General features: G+C 38.7%; 1 protein-coding gene and 1 long non-coding RNA gene across 6 annotated transcripts in view; one reads left to right on the forward strand and one right to left on the reverse strand.

Moving 5' to 3' along the window:
- LOC120100896 (uncharacterized) overlaps window positions 1-2,100 on the forward strand; it is a 93,541-nt gene extending 91,441 nt beyond the window's left edge. The window contains exons 6-7 of one of the 3 annotated variants that reach the window (XR_005501153.2): window positions 457-645; window positions 1,893-2,100. This is a non-coding gene — a long non-coding RNA (uncharacterized LOC120100896). Of the gene's footprint in view, window positions 1-456 lie in introns of all 3 variants that reach the window. The other 2 variants (XR_010064359.1, XR_010064362.1) reach the window with 2 other exon arrangements.
- Man1a2 (mannosidase, alpha, class 1A, member 2) overlaps window positions 1-18,921 on the reverse strand; it is a 148,842-nt gene that overhangs the window by 16,654 nt on the left and 113,267 nt on the right. For all 3 annotated transcript variants that reach the window (XM_039102060.2, XM_039102061.2, NM_001106452.1), the window contains 3 exons: window positions 10,617-10,732; window positions 6,732-6,951; window positions 1,429-1,601 (listed from right to left, as the gene is read on the reverse strand). In XM_039102060.2, the coding sequence (XP_038957988.1) occupies window positions 1,429-1,601; window positions 6,732-6,951; window positions 10,617-10,732 (509 nt within the window). The remainder of the gene's footprint in view (window positions 1-1,428; window positions 1,602-6,731; window positions 6,952-10,616; window positions 10,733-18,921) is intronic.

The following is an 18,921-nucleotide window of genomic DNA, read 5'->3' on the forward strand; positions in this document are numbered from 1 at the left end:
GCAATTTGTTCTCTGCTAACTACTATGTTCTGATGCTTAACTGGGATTTAAAATTCTTACTTTCTATCTCCGTTTGTGTCCTTGAACATGCATTAGTCAACACATGAAAAAAACACAGTCTATTTACAACTCTACTTTTAAGTCACAGTCACCAACCATCTTGCTGGTGCAAATGGATCACACTTTAGAGCTGTGCTGCTCGGGAACAGCTAGGTGCATGTGGACTCTCTTTCCCGACTCTGTCACCCTGAGACTCTGTGCAATGACCTCAGCCTCACTCCTCGCTGCTGATGCTGCTTGTCTCTACTCCCTACCATTCCTGTCTAAGTGGCCTTCTTTGTAACAGAAAGCTAGTCAACAGTACAAAGTGCTTAACCAAGTTCTTCTTTGAGCTTCATTTGTTGCCAATGGGTTTTAAAGTCTCCTTACTTAGGTCTGGTGCTTTTACCTAAACAGTTAAAACGTCCTGTCCTTCCTGATGAACATGTGAGGAACCGATCAGCATTATCGGGCGACAGATTGCTCAGCAGGTCAGAGCATTTGCTGTTCTTGCTGTTGGTGGTTCCCAACACCCACATCAGGGGGCTCACAAACATAAGAAAATCCAGCTCCAAAGGACCAGACAACCCCTTTTGGCCTCCACAGGTACTCACATCCATGGGGTACACACAAATAATAAATGTTTTTATTTGTTGTAAAGACTAGCTCATCAGCATATCAGAACAGTTTAAGCCCATGCAAGCTTTAGGCTCACTTAGCAGTCCAGTCTGTTCGTACGACAGATCCTATCTTAGTCCCCTTAGGGTTAGGATTGTAAGTGTGCACCAGCACACTCAGTGTGAATGTCTATTAGTTAAGACTGAATGGACTGTTTCCTTTGCTTACTAATCATAACAAATTCCTGCTTCCAAACACGCATGCGCGCCCACACACACACTCACACTCACACACACACTCACACACACACACACTCACACAGACTCACACACACACCTGTTGAATGTGTGGACATCACATTTTGTCTTTTAATCTATTTTTAAGAAACAATTTACTGATCTATCCAAGAATTATTAGAATACAAGGCAACATGAACAAGAATCATCTGCCCAGGCTATGGATCTTAGTTTTGTTCCCCAGTGGTTAAACTTTGAAAAGACATTGTAAAAATACTGCTTATTTTATAATAATACTGAGATTTCCTTTTAAATAGCTCCTTAGAGTTACTTAGTGGAATAGCAAGTGCATACTTTTATCAAAGTACTAATAGAAAGCAAACAGGAGTACAAGGCAGTTCCTACTGTTGAAGAAACAAATGAGAACAGTTTCTTCCCCAGAGAAATCAAAGTGTACAGGTTTCAAAATCAACTGGGAGGAGAACAAACACCCTACCCAGTCAGCACAGACAAAAGGAGAGATTGCTGTATTTACCAATGCGGCTTCCCAGCCCCACTGCCTGTATCTTGGGTCGTGGGTGAATCGCCATAGATACCAATAGGTTTCGATCACTTCCGGACGAAGGATGTAATACTTCTCAGCTTGCCGCACAGCCACTGCTTCCACTGCACCATCAAACTTGAATGACTCAGGACCTAGTTTTAATGCTGTAACATGTGAAGAAAAAAGCCAAATAAACAATGTGTGTGCTTTAAGGAATACTTACTGATCTCTCTAAAAGAAAGAGGTCTAAAGTAATCTTTATCTTTTGTGACTTTTCTTGCTTCCTACTGCTTTAATTTTTATTTATTTGTTTTGGTGTTAAAGACCAAAGCCAGAACTCTCACATACTAGGCTGAGCTATACTCCTGCCCTGAAGTAACTTTGATTATTGTATTGTTACTATATTCACAAAATGAATTGTTTGAAAATAACTACATTTGGTTTTCTTCTAACAGAGTTACGAATATTTCTATTGCTCCGGCATGAAGTACTCCTTAAAAGAATACACAGCAAAATGCTGCTAAGTCTGACTCTACCGAGAGCTAAGTCATACCTTGGAACCAAATGCAAAGGTGACTGCAGCACACAATCCTTGAACACAAACAGATACTATCTGTCTCTTTATTTGTATTTCCAATTTTCCTCAATATTTTATAATTTTCAGCACACAGTCTTTCTCTCTTTGGTTAAAGCAATTCATTGCATATTATTCTTGAGTGTGTGTGGTGGGGGAGTATGCACACAAGTCTGAGTGTGCACACATTGCATCCAGAAGCCAAGTGAAGGAAAGTATTAAGCATCCTATGCTATAGCTCTTTGCTTTGTTCCTCTGAAGCAGAGTCTCTTGCTGAATCTAGAGCATGCAAGTTTTCAGCTAGGCTTGCAACCAGCAAGCCCCAGGCATGCTCCTGCCTCTACCTGTCAGTGCTGGAGTTATAGAAACACCAGGTCCAGTCCTGGCTTTTATGTGGGTGCTGGGAACTTTGATCCTCAAATGTGAACAGCAAGTATTACTACAGATCTTTCTTTCAAGCCCTGATTATTTTATCATTTTGATGTTATCATAAGTTAAGGTTCTTTTCTTGATTTCTCCCTCTAATAGACTGCTATTAGTGTAAAGAAATGCAACTGATTTTTACACCTTGACTTGTATCCTACCACTGTGCTGAACTAATCCATCTATTCTAACAGGGTTTTGTATGTGTACACGGCATGTATGTGTGTATAGTTTTTATTATACATAATCATGTCATGTGGAAATCAAGATAATTTTGCTTCTTTCTTTCTGGTCTGAAAGTCTTTCTTTTTTCTTGTCTGATTACACTTGCTAGTAACTTCTGGTACTACATGGAAAAGACTCTGAATTCAAGGCCATCCTTGGTACATAATGAGACTCTTCAAGAATAAGCAAACAAAAACTTTTTTAAACAAGTTCAACATCATAAGTATTAAGGTGAAAGCACTCCAAAGGCAGATTGTTGTGGTCTAGACTTCTTGTGTTTTCCCTTCCCCTAAAGAAAAAGGAAAAATTCAGAAAAATGGATACAAACTGTAAGTTACAGTATCAGTGAAGAATACTAGACTCAGAAAGACAAATAACCCAAATATCACTCTGATGTGCAGACACCAGCTGTAAATTTGTATCTGTTTCTGTATAGAGGCAGGAAGGCAGGCAGGCAGACAGACAGACAGGCAGACAGACAGGCAGACAGACAGGCAGGCAGGCAGGCAGACAGACAGACAGACAGACAGACAGACAGACAGACAGACAGAAGTATGTGTTTGCATGGGTCTTATAAGAACCACCTGAGTGGGAAGGAGACTACTAGAGGTAGAAGGGCATGAGTATGTGTGGGAGGATCTACTGAAACAAAGTGAAAACACCAGAATGAAAGCTGTTACTTTGTAGGCTAATTTAAAAATTTTTAGTACTAAGTAGAGATCAGATGTAGATTTTAAAGGTTAACCTTAAGATTACATTAGCTAGTTACTACTATAATTATAATGACAATACACCAGCACTGAAATAGAAATTGGCAATAAGAAATTAACAGTGAGCATCTCACTGAAAATTATTATGCTTTGTGGTCATGCCTAACTTCACACAAACATACAGGAAAAAAAAAACCTGATTATTTTCCTGAACAGACTTATAAATAAAAACTGCAAACCTAAAACTATGCATGTATTTTACCCGTCATTTTTAAAATAAACTGAAACAATGTACTAACCAACCATCAACCTAGTGTCCTGAGTGTACATCATGCTTAGACTGCTACTGGGCAGTGCTCATCTCATGATCAAGTCCAGCAATGCTCCCCACAAACCCAGCTAAATATTAAAATTTGCTCTGTGCACCACATGGTAAAATTCATTAAGAAGATTCCTTTAATTATTTCTAATTCTAATTCCAACAATAAAGTGAAACAAACTCTCAAGGAAATAATTACATTACAAATTAGCAGAAATGATTACCAAGAAAAAGATGGACTTTTAAAAATGGTGGCAAGAATATATAAAAGACCATAAGAAAATGCAGCAGAGTATAGACCGATAAGCTGGGAAGATAAGAAAACTAGACTGTACTTACTAGTCCAAGGATGTAAGTTGAAAACAAAAACAAGAAAAATCAGTGAAAAACTAAAAAGGACAAGGCACAAATAGAACAGAATGCTTCTGGGGACACCATGACAAAGAGAATCGCAGGTTCAACTTGCTGTGTAAAACCGTCAATCAGACTCTGTTCATGGAGCCAAGCCTCAACTTCTTTGCATGACCCCTTCAGTCCTGGGCCATCAGCTGCAACTAAGGCTGCACCTTCACCAATGGCTTTCCCTGGCCTCTCACAGTGCCAAGCCTCAGCTGCTCTCCATGACCCTACATGTCTTTAAAACCAGTACCACCCGAGTGATTCTTACACACTACCAAGTCCAGCCACAGCACAATGTCTTACCTCTGCAACACAGTTTCTTTGTGATCTCAGAAAACACTTCCCAGAAGATGTCCTCTCTGTGATGCTAGTTTCTTTTTAATCACCACTCGTTTCTTAGCTCCAGCGAACCAGGATCAACTGTTCCAGTAACTCCTTTTACTCCTGACCCTAAAGCCAGAGGCACATGGCTAAAGCTGCAGAGTTCTACTGCTTGTGGGCCCATTGTTCTAATACATCTTCACCAGTTTTCTGTTTTCAGTGGTTTCCCTTACTACCTAAGCTTGGCTGTGTAGAACTTGCTCTGTAGAATGATCTTGATCTCAGAGATCTACGTGCCTTTGCTTCCGGAATGCTGGGATTAAAGGTGTGCAGTACTGTGCATGGTCCTAAGACTTTATCTTTTCATAAGATCTTTACAAGTTCTGGATTGTAGTTCATTCCTGATATAGTCAAAGTGACAACCCAAAATAGCCATCACAATCCACCTCTTGTCAATCTGACACATGATCATGTCTCCTTATGCCCAAATGAAAACAATAACCAGGCCGTAATAATGCTATCAGGATATAAGTATCCCTATACAACTGAAAACAATAAGCTTACCTGAGTGGGATCTTGAGCTAAGGTCACTACTCCCTTAATTCCATTTAATATCCTTGAACACAGGACTTAGCTCCATTCCTTCTCCTGGTGCCCCATTACTCTTTGAACCATACATTTTCCATTTTTCCTTTCTAACCTTGCTATGCTTAATCAAAATGCTCCTTTTACTAGTGCACCAAAGGATAAAATCTAAACTGGGCTTTTTTGAGATTTCCTTTGTCAATGCAATTAATCTAAATCTCTTTACCCAGCCTCAAGCAGACTCTTCAGTCATGGGCAAGACAACCAGCCATCTTCTTCACCAAAAAGATCACAAGAATGATCTCTAGGAAACATACTAAAATTCTTCTCCTCTGAAACCTCTTGAGCCAAGCCCCCAGAATTCAACTCACCCTTAGCGCCAATGTCTTTCATATTCCTACCAGGATGGCCCATCAAGCCCCACTTAAAGCAAAGACCCAAAATTCACATCCCTCCAAGCTCCACTTAAAGCATTCTACTGCTTTCCAAATCCAAAGTCCAAAAGTTCACATTCCTCCAAACAAAAATATGATCAGGCCTATCATAGCAATCAATACCACAGTTCCTGGTACCAACTTCTGTCTTAGTTTGGGTTTTATTGCTGTGAAGAGACACCATGACCAAGGTGACTCTTACAAAGGCAAACATTACATTTGAGGCTAGCTTACAATTTCAGAGGTTCAGTCCATTATCATCATAGTGGGAAGCATGGCATCATGCAGGCTTAGTGCTGGAGGAGAAGATACGAGTTATACATCTTGATCCAAGGGAAGCCAGAACGAAAGAGACTGTCTTCTGTAGGCAGCCAGAGGGAGGAGGCTCTCTTCGTCAATGGGTAGAGCTTGAGCACTAGGAGCTCTCAAAGCCAATCTACACAGTGACACATTTCCTCCAACAAGACCCCACTTCACATTAAATCCATCCCTTACTATATAAAAGTAACTCAAAAAGTTTATGAACAAAGACAAGTTAAAGCCAATTATATTTGTGACACAGTACTTAATGACAAACTAACTCTGAAACAGAAAATCAGTTACTGTAGAAAAGCAACAATTCAACCTCTGATACTACAAATAGAAATTACAAGTTTGTAGGTCTTCATTAGCTATTTCACTTACAAAGACATGTTTATAAAGCCAAAGTAAATTACAGGTCTAACCCGGGGCTCTGTAGCCCCTTCATCACTGTACTTGTATTGAATATCTATTTGTAGATGCATGCAGTATCTGTGTTTTCAATTTTTGTCAACAATACAAAACCATTTCAACCTCTAAAACACAGAGGATCAGAAAATATTATCTATTTTCCCAAAGCAATGCTGTAAGATTTTCTTAAGCAAACATATAAAAATTACTGATGAATTGAGCCAAAGACAAACTTTTCTTTTATTTTCTTGAGAGTACAAGCATAACAATATAAACTAATAGCTTTGGACTTCTATTAAAAAATAAGTGATATTATTCCATATAAATCTTCTACCTTTTGTCTTTACAACAGTTACTTTCTAAATATTTAGGAATAAAACAAACAACCTCCTTCCCCAAATTCAGAATTTTAAAAAATGATACTGGAAACATACCCTGGAATTAAAATAAAAGCTAAGAAAAATTATTTGCTATTGTAGGTACAAGATTTTGAAGTAAACAGTACAAATATTGTTTCTTCCTAAGTTCTGGGAAAAATGTTTAACTTAGTAAGTTATTTTAGACTAAGTCATTAGCCTTATTAATATTCTTACCAGTTCTGTCATATGACTCATGGCATGTTCGTGCAATTTCTGCCCCTAGTTCTAAATAGTGGCCAGCTTTATCCTTTCTGGAACCATCCGCTCCAAGTGCAAACATTCCCCCAGCAAAGCAGGCCAAATGACCCATCTTCCTTTCCAAGTGTCCATTTTTCCATTCTCCAATAAAGACTAGACCTCCTCGGGACTTCTTAATAAGATGTTTCTCTATAGCCTACAAAAAAAGATAAACGATTTAGTCGCAAATGTTTTTAGTTCACTGTCAACTTGAAACAACCTAAAATCACCTACAAAGACAGTTTTAGTAAGGAATTATCCAGATCAGGTTGTCTGAGGACATGGCTCCTCTATGGGGAGTGTCTGGGTTGCTAACTGAGGTGGGAAGGCCCTTACAAATATGTCAGCACCATTTCACAGGCTGGCCTGGACTGTGTAAGAGAGAGGAGAGCTAGCCAGTGAAAGCACGCAGGCATCAGGCAGGAAGGACCCTCTCTGCTCCTGGCTGTAGAGTGATGCTTTAAGTTCCTGACCTGACACAATAAGGGGTTGTAACACAAGATTGTAAGTCAAAGAAATCTCCTCCCAGTGTTACTTTTCATTCACAGCCACAGAAATGAAGCTAGAGCATCTGGTGGTTTAGATCTGGATCTCTGGCCATCAGAAAACCCTGATTATGATGCTATTTTATAAAGCAGTCACTTTCACAAATGGGAACCTAATAGTATATATAACCTGGGACAATCACACTCATCACTACTATAAGACAAAGCAGAAGAGCAGAGGCATGGCCTCTGAGTGGTTTTCTGCATGGGTATTACCTGTATATAGCTTACCTTCTTGAGTTGAACGAGATTCATAATAATTAACTGACTGAGATCACCTTAAGAAGTTATAACCCAAAAGATTCTACCAGTTAATTTTCTATTCCAGACAACAAAAACTGAACAAAAACCAAAGATTGATGTTAAGATAAAATGATATTTTAGTAAGTGGTTAAAATTGTTCTTAATTTTTCATGTAACTATACAACTTAGCAAACTTATCTTCAAGAGCATAACCTTGCACAAGGTAAGGCTTTCAAACTAGTTGGAACTTGATATGTGCATCCCGTAACTATTGGTTTTTCAAAGTAAGATAATTTGTTTTGAATGTTTTGTCATGGATAAAGGGAAACGACATCAGAACAGGCTACCTTCCTGAAATAATGGAGATAGCAAAGCAAATATTTTATACTACACCTAAATATACAAAAAAAGTACAGTATAGCAATCACATTTCATTTTAATAATGAGATTTTGCATGAGCATTCCTCCAGACTGTGTCCTTAAGAGTCTGCTGAGACGGCCTATTCTTTTCTTTCTGAAATAAATTATGTATTTCCTCAAGGATTAGTTCACATTTTGATTATGGGTTATTTTCTGACCTGCTCAATAACATCAGCTCTAGAAGGCATCCAGCTTAGATTCTCTGTAATGACAATGTGTGCTTTACAGAGCAGTAGGGACTGTGCCCTCATCATCTCATGCTACAGAAGGCCTGCTATAAGGAACCAAGCACTCAATAATAATTGTATAAATGATGGTGCTCTTGATAATTAAATCAGACAGATGGGGCAATAAAAAGTAGCTAATAATCAAATGATAGAGATGACCACTGGATTTTAAGTCTTTGTTGTTTTTATAACCACAATAAATAGTTATATATAATTATTTATGTAATTGTGTGTGTGTGTGTGTGTGTGTGTGTGTGTGTGTGTGTGTGTGTGTGTGTGATTAGTCTTCGGATTAGAGGGGCCCAGTTTTTCATGCTTACTGGCTGAATGGTATTAACATGGCTTGAACATACACAATAACTACCTAGAGACTTGGCTATAATATATTTTATTATATTATAAAGAGAGTCTTACCCTGAAGTTCAGGCTAGTCTCGAACTCACAGATGTCTGCTTGCCTCTGCCTCTTCCTGAGTACTGGGGTTAAAGGTGTGCACCACCATATCTGGGAAGTTATGACTTTCTACATAATACTTACATTGTTTTGCCATTTGTGGCACAAATCTTACCAAGCTCTAAGCCAGCCAAACATGCTCATTAACTCACTGGGACTAAAGACAAGGTGGGGAGGACAGGGCTTTACATCTTCACCTGCCCTTGGGACTCACGAAGTTAACTGTGCTGCATTCTTCTCTCTAAAGAGTTCAACAATGACTTACGTACAATGCCAGCTGTTGAATGGCAGTCAGGAGTAATGACATTACTCTTAAACATCTTCACTAGGATTACCAAAGCCTCTTACCTGCCCAAGGGCCATTAAAATGCATGCTTTGTACACTACTTTAAAAAAATAAAGAAACTGAATTTAAGTTTGATCTAAAACCTAAAACAATATACTAAGCTGAAGAAACTGGGATTATGGGAATCTGGAGAGTAGGGGCAAACAGGATCAGGGTGAAAGCATTTTAAACAGAGTGCACTCAATTCAAAAATCCCACCTCCTTACAAGAGTATTTGCTAAAGGTAACAGTGCAAACATTGTATACTTGAGATCATGCTTTACAATGAAATCTGACCAATTATTATTTTTATAAAAATAGTAGGAACCCATTCTAAATTTAAAAAGCAGGATTAGGAAAACAGATTTATAAAGGCATGTTCATATAGTATATGAGATATCTAATGGACAATAATTTAAAATTTTAAGATTAACTTTCAAAACAATGACACCTATCACAGTAAAAAAAATTAGATCACTCTTTTTCAGGATCATTCTCTAGACTTAAATTTTAGCAGAAGAAAATAAAATTTCACAACTTTTCAAAATTTAAGGCTTCATTAAAAGTCTTATAAATCATATAGGTCTGGATTCTTTATTAGACTTTAATTCAATTTATTAGTTAACACAGTCCCTCAACCGATGTTTATTGAGTGACTACAGTGAGCAAAGTCTGCATCACACACATTAACTTCCAATATCAGAGCATTTTTAAAAACAATGGTGGTAAATCTGATACAAAGGCTATAAAATGGGTAATAAGGTCTATGGTCTGATTTTATAAAACTACGATGCTAAAAATAGATCACTATATTAGAAGAATTTTGTTATATTAAAATTATTAAGGATCTACATATTTACATTAGGTTGGAAAGTCAGTAATTTTTGTTGTTGTTGTTTTGAGACACGGTTTCTCTGTATATCACTGACTATCCTAGAACTCACTCTGTAGACCAAGCTGTTCTCAAACTTACAGAGGTCCACCTGCTTCTGTGGAATGCTGGGATAAAAAGCAGTCCAGCTATCAGTCATTTATAAATGAATAGCATTTTTCTTTTTTTTTTTTTTTTCCTTTTCTTTTTTTCGGAGCTGGGGACCAAACCCAGGGCCTTGCGCTTGCTAGGCAAGCACTCTACCACTGAGCTAAATCCCCAACCCCGCATTTTTCTATTTTGTAATTTTTTTCCAAGAGATTTTAATAGAATTAACTCTAAGTTTTAAACTGTCATACATATATATGACACAATATAATGCCGTGATGAGGAGGAGACTCTGTAGGCCAACAGCTCAGTTCCAGACTCTCACAAGCTCGGACCTTCCCCAAGCTACCTGACGACTGCCATTGCACCTTCAGATCTCCGTGTTTAAGTGCTGACAATGATCCAGTGGAGTCGTCCACGTAAACGGGCTAGAGCAATGCCTGGCATGAGGACAGCACTAAACGAGTGGCTACCACTACAGTTCTTTATGCCATCACTGGAAAGAAGTGTTTACAGATAAGGATGAAGTCTATACACAGCACATTATTTCCTAGATGTCTATGATGTCCAGCCACTGTCTAACACTCAGTACACACATCTGCTGTAAGGAAAGACTCAAACGATAACCACCTCAACAGCGTCGTCGTACATCCTTCTTGCCTCGTGGTCTGTTTTATCTGACATCAGCCATGCTTTTAGTAAGTATTCATAAAAACTGTCACCTAGGCCACCAACTGATGTGTGATCTGTAGCAAAAGAGAAAAGAAGATATGAGTGAGGGAAAAAGAAGACAGAGACAATTAAAATAATGTTTTTCAATAATAAAGAGTATTTAACAGATTAATTAATCATAGTATCATGCCTACTCTCAACACATTCCAAACTTAGGAATCCAACACAGTATGTGTGTCTAATCTCGAAAACCTTTTTCCTCTGTATGTGGTACTTCAGATTTATGAGTCTTTTTCTTAAATTCCACATTTGTACTCTGTCATCCACGCAGACTTTTGCAGATGTAAAATGATTATCTTTTGCCAGGCGGTGGTGGCACGTGCTCTCGATTTCAGCCCTCGAAGGAGGCAGGGGCAAGTGGTCCTCTGTGAATTTGAGGCCAGCCTGTCTATAGAGTGAGTTCCAGGACAGCCAGAGCTACAGAAAAATCCTGGAGAGATGGCTCAGCGGTTAAGAGCACCGACTGCTCTTCCAGAGGTCCTGAGTTCAATTCCCAGCAACCACATGGTGGTTCACAACCATCTGTAATGGGTCTGATGCCCCCTTCTGGTGTGTCTGAAGACAGCGACATACATAAAATAAATAATCTTTTTAAAAAGAAAACCACAAAAAAATCTTTTATATAATGGCTTTAAACATGAAAGCCATTATTAAATGATACAGTTATATTTGATACTAAACCAAAACACACCTCTTCCTAATAAATATCTCTATATCAAGGACCACTTTGTCATGTATTTTTCTAAACTAATTAGCTGTTAAATGCTGTCCTTCATTACTATTCAGTACATTAGTATGCATTGTTTCGTCATGGGTCAACTGTTAACCCTCATACTTTTAATCTAGAGCACCCGAGGTAACCGCACGCAGTCATCCCTCACTTTCCACAAGTCCTGCTGGACACTGCAGGATTTTATTATAAAATCCCCATTGCCTATGTAGGAAAAGAAAAATGTCTCACTACATGTGAACCCTCCAACCAGTCAGACAGTACTAGCACAGGAAGGTGAGGATGGTATTTAGCGGCTTATGAGGAAAACTCGAATTTGCGTGCAGGAAATGGCATGTTTTTATCTCTTTAGCTCACAGAATATACCTGTGGACTGTTAGCACTATAAAATTCTAAGTATAGCAGAAGAGAATATAGAGACTACATCTGGTTTTGTTAGGCAGATGCTCTTAAATCCAAAATAAAGAACTCACAAAGAAAAAGTTCTAACTTCTTATGACACAAACTAAATTTAATAGGAAAAAATGTCAAAAAGAGAGAGAGAGAGAGAGAGAGAGAGAGAGAGAGAGAGAGAGAGAGAGAGAGATTGAATAGGAGAAGGTAATTGCAGCATACATAACAGGAAAAGGGTAATGGCCTAAGCTGACCAAAAAGGGAGGCCAATGAAAGGACAGAAAACTTAACAAAAGGAACAAAACTCAGTAAGGACTTGGTAAGGCCTCTACTACTGAGCTATATCCTCGTCCCTCAAGCATTTTAAAAGACTTACTATTACCATCACTGCTGATAAAATAGCTCATATTCGTTGAGAATGGAAGCAGATAGCAAAATTTAATAATGAACCTAGTTCTGGAATTACCACCTAGCAATACCTAAAAAACCCAAATACTGGTGTAAAAAATACAGGACTGTTTCCATTTGTAAAAAGTTAAACACAGCCCAAAATATCTAGGGAAGCCGATAAATAAACAAAGTATAAATCTAGGACAGCGCAATACGTGCTAATGAAAAGGAACAAACATGTCTGTAATCACACATTGGAAGGTATCTATTTTTACCCTGTTAAGTGTGGAAAGGGAACAGGCTGAGGACAATATTTATAGTTTGATATTGCTAAAAATTACATATTGAAGAACGTTAGGGTACCAAGTCTTTGAATGGAATAGCCATAGTGATTATCTCGGGGGGTGGGGAGGAGGCCTTAGGTTTTAACATCATATCTAAAACCTGAGAACATGTAATTTCATGTAACCCAAAATCAAGCTCTGTTGTAGAAAGGAACAAATGTGTCAAGGGTGTAAGCAATACACTGGATGTCCATATAATACACATATACCCGAAGCACGTTTTATTTCACTATTTTTCTGAAACAATAAGCAAACATGTAGATGAATTTTAACCCAAGATATATCAATACAATCACACAGCTTTAAATACAGAACATTCCCAGCATCCTAAAGGACTTCACATGACCTTCAGTCAAACTCGGTCCCTAAAGATAACCACTTCTCTGACCTTTCTTACCACATTTTCTAAGTGCTTGAATATTCAGTGTCCATCACCTTTAACTAAGGTCTATTACTTACTGCTGCTAAGAACCATTTTCGTGTTTTCTACCTAGTATGTGAAGAAAGTTTCTTCTTCTCAAGTCTCCTGAAGTTAAACTGAACATCATAGAAGATGGCTGGAGGAGAAGAGAGGGCTCTAATATAATGGCACACTCAGTTTCAGGGTGAATATATCTATAGCTACATTTGTAGTGGGTAACAAAAAAGAGAATGTTTACATTTAAGAATAGATGGCACTTTCCGGTTTCTGTATACATCTGGCGCTAACCCTGAACCACAATCCTGTATCTGGATCCCGTTGGGCGAGCTGCTCTCCCAAGAGTGCTGACACACCTGACAGCAAAGGCAGGACTACCACTTCTGCTCCAAGGGACTCACCTGGAGCCCTCTGGATGCAGGAGACTAAGAGCAGTCTGGGACAGGATCTTTCCAGTTTCCTCCTGGCGCTGAGCTGACCCTATGCCACAGGCTTTCTGTGCCAGGATCCCAGCAGCAGAGAGCTGGTCTCCCAGGAGTGCTGACACACAGACTTATGGAAGGGTCAAGCCATTGTCAGAGACAAAAAAACCCAGCTAATATCAGAATAGTCAGATGGCAAGAGGCAAGTGCAAGAACCTAAGCAACAGAAACCAAGGCCACTCAGCATCATCAGAACCCAGTTTTTTCACCACAGTAAGTCCAGGATACCCCAACACACCAGAAAAGCAAGATTCTGATTTAAAATCACAACTAATGATGATGTTAGACTACTTTAAGAAAGTCATAAATAACTCCCTTAAAGAAATACAGAACAACACAGGTAAACAGGTAGAATCCCTTAAAGAGGAAACACAAAAATCCCTTAAAGAATTACAGGAAAACACAACAAAGCAGGTGAAGAAATTGAACTAAACCATGGAGGATCTAAAAATGGAAATAGAAACAATAAAGAAATCAAAAAACAAGACAACCCTGGAGATAGAAAACCTAGGAAAGAGATCAGGAGTCAGAGATGCAAGCATCACCAACAGACTATAAGAGAGAGGAAAGAGAATCTCAAAGGCATAAGATACCATAGAAAACATTAACACAATCATCAAAGAAAATGTAAAACATAAAAAGGTCCTAGCCCAAAACATCCAGGAAATCCAGGACACAATGAGATCAAACCTAAGGATCACAGGTATACAAGAGAGTGAAGACTCCCAACTTAAAGGGCCAGAAAATAACTTCGACAAAATTATAGAAGAAAACTTCCCTAACCTAAAGAAAGAGATGCCCATAAACATACAAGAAGCCTACAGAACTCCAAATAGATTGGACCAGAAAAGAAATTCTTCCTGTCACATAATAGTCAAAACACCAAATGCACAAAACAAAGAAAGAATATTAAAAGCAGTAAGGAAAAAAGGTCAAGTAAAATATAAAGACTGACCTATCAGAATTACACCAGACTTCTCACCAGAGACTATCTATGAAAGCCAGAAGATCCTGGACTGATGTCATACAGACCCTAAGAAAACACAAATGCCAGCCCAGGCCACTATATCCAGCAAAACACTGAATTAACATAGATAAAGAAAACAAGATATTCCATGACAAAACAAAATTTACACAATATCTTTCCACAAATCCAGCACTACAAAGGATAATAGATGGAAAACTCCAACACAAGGAGGGAAACTACGCCCTAGAAAAGCAAGAAAGTAATCTTTCAACTAACCCAAAAGAAGACCGACACACAAACATAACTCCACCTCTAACAACAAAAATCACAGGAATCAGCAATCACTCTTCATCAATATCTCTTAACATCAGTGGACTCAATTCCCCAATAAAAGACAAAGACGAACAGACTGGATAGATAAAGAGGACCCAGCATTTTGCTCCATACAGGAAACATACCTCAGTGACAAGGACAAATACTTCCTCAGAGTAAAGATCTGGGAAAAAAGTTCCTAAGCAAATGGTCCCAAGAAACAAGCTGGAGTAGCCATTTTAATATCAAATAAAATTGATTGTCAACCAAAAGTTATCAAAAAGATAAAGCAGGACACTTCATACTCATCAAAGGAAAAATCTACCACCATGAACTGTTAATTCTGAACATCAATGTTACACATGCAAGGGAACCTACATTCATAAAAGAAACTTTACTAAAATTCAAAGCACATATTGCACCTCACACAGTAATAGTGGACACCCCACTCTCATCAATGGACAGATCATGGAAACAGAAACTAAATAGTCACATAACAGAAGTTATGAACCAAGTGGATTTAACAGATATCTATACAACATTTCACCTAAAACAAAAGAATATACCTTCTTCTCAGCACCTCATGGTACCTTCTCCAAAATTGATCATATAATTGTATTATTTATAATTATAAAACAGGCCTCAACAGATACAAGAATATTGAAATAATCCCATGCATCCTGTCAGATCACCATGGACTAAGACTGGTCTTCAATAACAACAAAAAAGACAGAAAGCCCACATATACATGGAAGTTGAACAACGCTCTACTCAATGATAACTTGGTAAAGCAAGAAATAAAGAAAGAAATTAAAAACTTCTTAGAATTTAATGAAAATGAAGGTACAACATATCCAAACTTATGGGACACAATGAAAGCAGTGCTAAGAGGAAAACTCATAGCTCTGAGTGCCTCCAAAAACAAACAGGAGATAGCGTATGTCAGCTTGACAGCACACCTAAGAGCTCTAGAACAAAAAGAAGCAAATACACCCAAGAGGAGTACATGTCAGGAAATAATCAAACTCAGGGTTGAAATCAACCAAGTAGAAACAAAAAGAACTATAGAAAGGGGGTTGAGGATTTAGCTTAGTTGTAGAGCGCTTACCTAGCAAGCACAAGGCCCTGGGTAACAAAACAAAACAAAACAAAACAAAACAAAACAAAAGAACTATAGAAAGAATGAACAAAACCAGGAGCTGGTTCTTTGAGAAAGTATAAACCCTTAGCCAGACTAGCCAGAGGGCACAGAGAGTGTATCCAAATTAACAAAATCAGAAATGAAAGGGGAGACTTTTCATAACAACAGAAATTGAGGAAATCCAAAAAATTATCAGATCCTGCTACAAAAACCTACACACAACAAAACTGGAAAATCTGAAGAAATGGACAATTTTCTAGACAAATATCAGGTACCAAAGTTAAATTAGGATCAGATAAACACCATCTAAACAGTCCCATAACTCCTAAAGAAATAGACGCAGTCAATAAAAGTTTCCCAACCAAAAAGAGCCCAGGTCCAGATGGGTTCAGTGCAGAATTCTATCAGACCTTCATAGAAGACCTCATACCAATATTTCCAAACTATTCCACAAAATATAAACAGGAGAAACACTATGAATCCCTAATTCCTAATTCCTTTTATGAAGCCACAATTACACTTATAGTTAAACTACACAAAGACCCAACAAAGAAAGAGAATGTCAGACTAATTTCCTTCATGTCAAAATACTCAATAAGATTCATCCCAGGGATGCAGGGATGGTTCAATATATGGAAATTCATCAACGTAATCCACTATATAAACAAACTCAAAGGAAAAAAAAAACACGATTATCTCATTAAATACTGAGAAATTGTTTGACAAAACTCAATACCCCTCTATGATAAAAGTCTTGGAAAGATCAGAAAGTCAAGGCCCATACCTAAACATAGTAAAAGCCATATACAGCAAACCAGTCGTCAACATCAAACTAAATGGAGAGAAACTTGAAGCAATCCCACTAAAATCAGGGGCTAGACAAGGCTGCCCACTCTCTCCCTACCTATTCTCTATAGTACTCCAAGTCCTAGCCAGAGCAATCAGACAACAAAAGGAGGTCAAACAAATTGGAAAAGAAGTCAAAATATCACTATTTGCAGATGATCTGATAGTATACTGAAGAGACCCCAAAAACTCCACTAGAGAACTCCTCCAGCTGAGAAACAACTTCAGAAAAGTGGCTGGGTATAAAATTAACTCAAACAAATCAGTAGCCTTCCTCTACTCAAAGGGTGAACAAGCTGAGAAAGGAATTAGGGAAACGGCACCCTTCGCAATAGTCACAAATAATGTAAAATACCTTGGGGTGACTCTAACCCAGCAAGTGAAAGAATATGTCAGATAAAACAGCTTGTTTTTCAGAATGTTTTTACATATTGCCACTTCATCTTATAATATGTGGGTATTAAGTGCAAAGGCAGACATGATCTTCCCTCAGAGCTTCTCGAAAGCACTGTCCAAATCCTCTCACCAGCGAGAGACCTGACGCTGCTTTGCGGGCTCAGTATAGTCCCACTTTCTCACATTCAGCTTCCCTTCCTTAGGCCTCGAACCTTCGTTTTAACATTAGCCGCATAAGGTGCCACCACTCCATACTCACTGTGCTAGGCACCATGCAAACCAAAGATTGTTATGTTTCTGTTCTGGGATAATTATTTTCTTTATTCTTGGTGATTATCTCCACTCCTCTCAGTGCTCTCTTGACTAATAAGGTTCACAGCAGTAAGGTTCTCGAGAAATGGTAAATTTTAAGCCAAAGAGTTATTTGCTACTTAGCAGTAGACAGCTAATACGTTGTCTTGGGGGGGGGGGGTGCTAAAGGCCACATAAGAAATTACTTTTGATGTCATGGTGGTATAGTTCACTGAAAAAGAGGTAGAAAAAGTAAGCCAGGACGTTACTGCTATAAAAAGTGGAAGTAGAAAGCTCAAAGGCTCATTTTAAATCGGAGGAAATGGGAAATAAAATTCAAGAACTGCAAGATGTTATCTGGAACACTGGTCAAAGGATCAATATAATGGACAGCACCCTTTCCTCCATTAGAAAAAGAGGTAAAACCAAATGAATCTGGGAGTTCACTGGTAAAGGCATTTTTCTAAATGTACTTGGGATGCAGTTGAGGGCTCAAACACACTGGGCAAGTACTTTCCATCATGAAGCCACACTCCCAGCCCCATCTGCACTTCAATTTGGATTTTGAGCATAGGTCATCTGGGTGTAGTAGAAGAAATGGAGAGATATGGTTATTATGATGAAATTATTAGAATGAGATCAAAAGACAGGAAGTGGAGAGCGAACTGGAGGAGGGAGGTGACTGGAGGTGTTGTCTTGTATTGTGTTGTGTATGTAGTGGCTGCACCATACCTTGGCCCTTTCCTGTATTCCCCTCTCTTTGCCTCCCACCTGCCTAGAAAAGAACAGCTCTGTTCCTCCACAAGTTTCCCATTATGTTAATTCTGAAGTGAGCTGAAACAAAAAATTCTTTCCTTTAGCCTGTTTTCAGATATTTTAGTCACTGTAACACAAAAGCAATAGTTAGCACCCACTACTAGAGGACATGCTCTTAGATCTGAATAGAAGGGAGGGAGGGGGAGGGAGGGAGGGAGGGGGAGGGAGGGAGGGGGAGGGAGGGGGAGGGAGGGAGGGAGGGGGAGGGAGGGAGGGAGGGAGGGAGGGAAGGAAGGAGGGAGGGAAGGAGGGAGGGAGGGAGGGAAGGAAGGAGGGAGGGAGGGAGGGAGGGAAGGAAGGAGGGGAGGAAAGGGAAGGGAAGGGGAGGGAAGGGAAGGGAAGGGGAGGGAAAAGGGAAGATATACTGATCTATGAGAAGAGAATGGCATATATAAACAGCAATAATAAACAAAAAAATTAAGAATCTCTAACAAGTCCACAGTGAAGCTAGGACATGGAGCAGTGCAAGGTATGTCACATTGTTTTTACAGCATTCTGAAGGAAACTACAACAATGGTTAATTCTAGGTGTTAGAAAAATACAAAGAATGAAGACAGTAGTTAAAATCTAAGGTTAACCATTGAATAGAATTTATATACATGTGTGGATTTCATTCAGTGAAGAAAAAGCAAAAGGGCAACATGAAGTAGTATTTTAAGAATACACCATAACTGCTT

Source organism: Rattus norvegicus, chromosome 2 (genome assembly GCF_036323735.1).
Source record: "Rattus norvegicus strain BN/NHsdMcwi chromosome 2, GRCr8, whole genome shotgun sequence".
Taxonomy (NCBI): domain Eukaryota; kingdom Metazoa; phylum Chordata; class Mammalia; order Rodentia; family Muridae; genus Rattus; species Rattus norvegicus.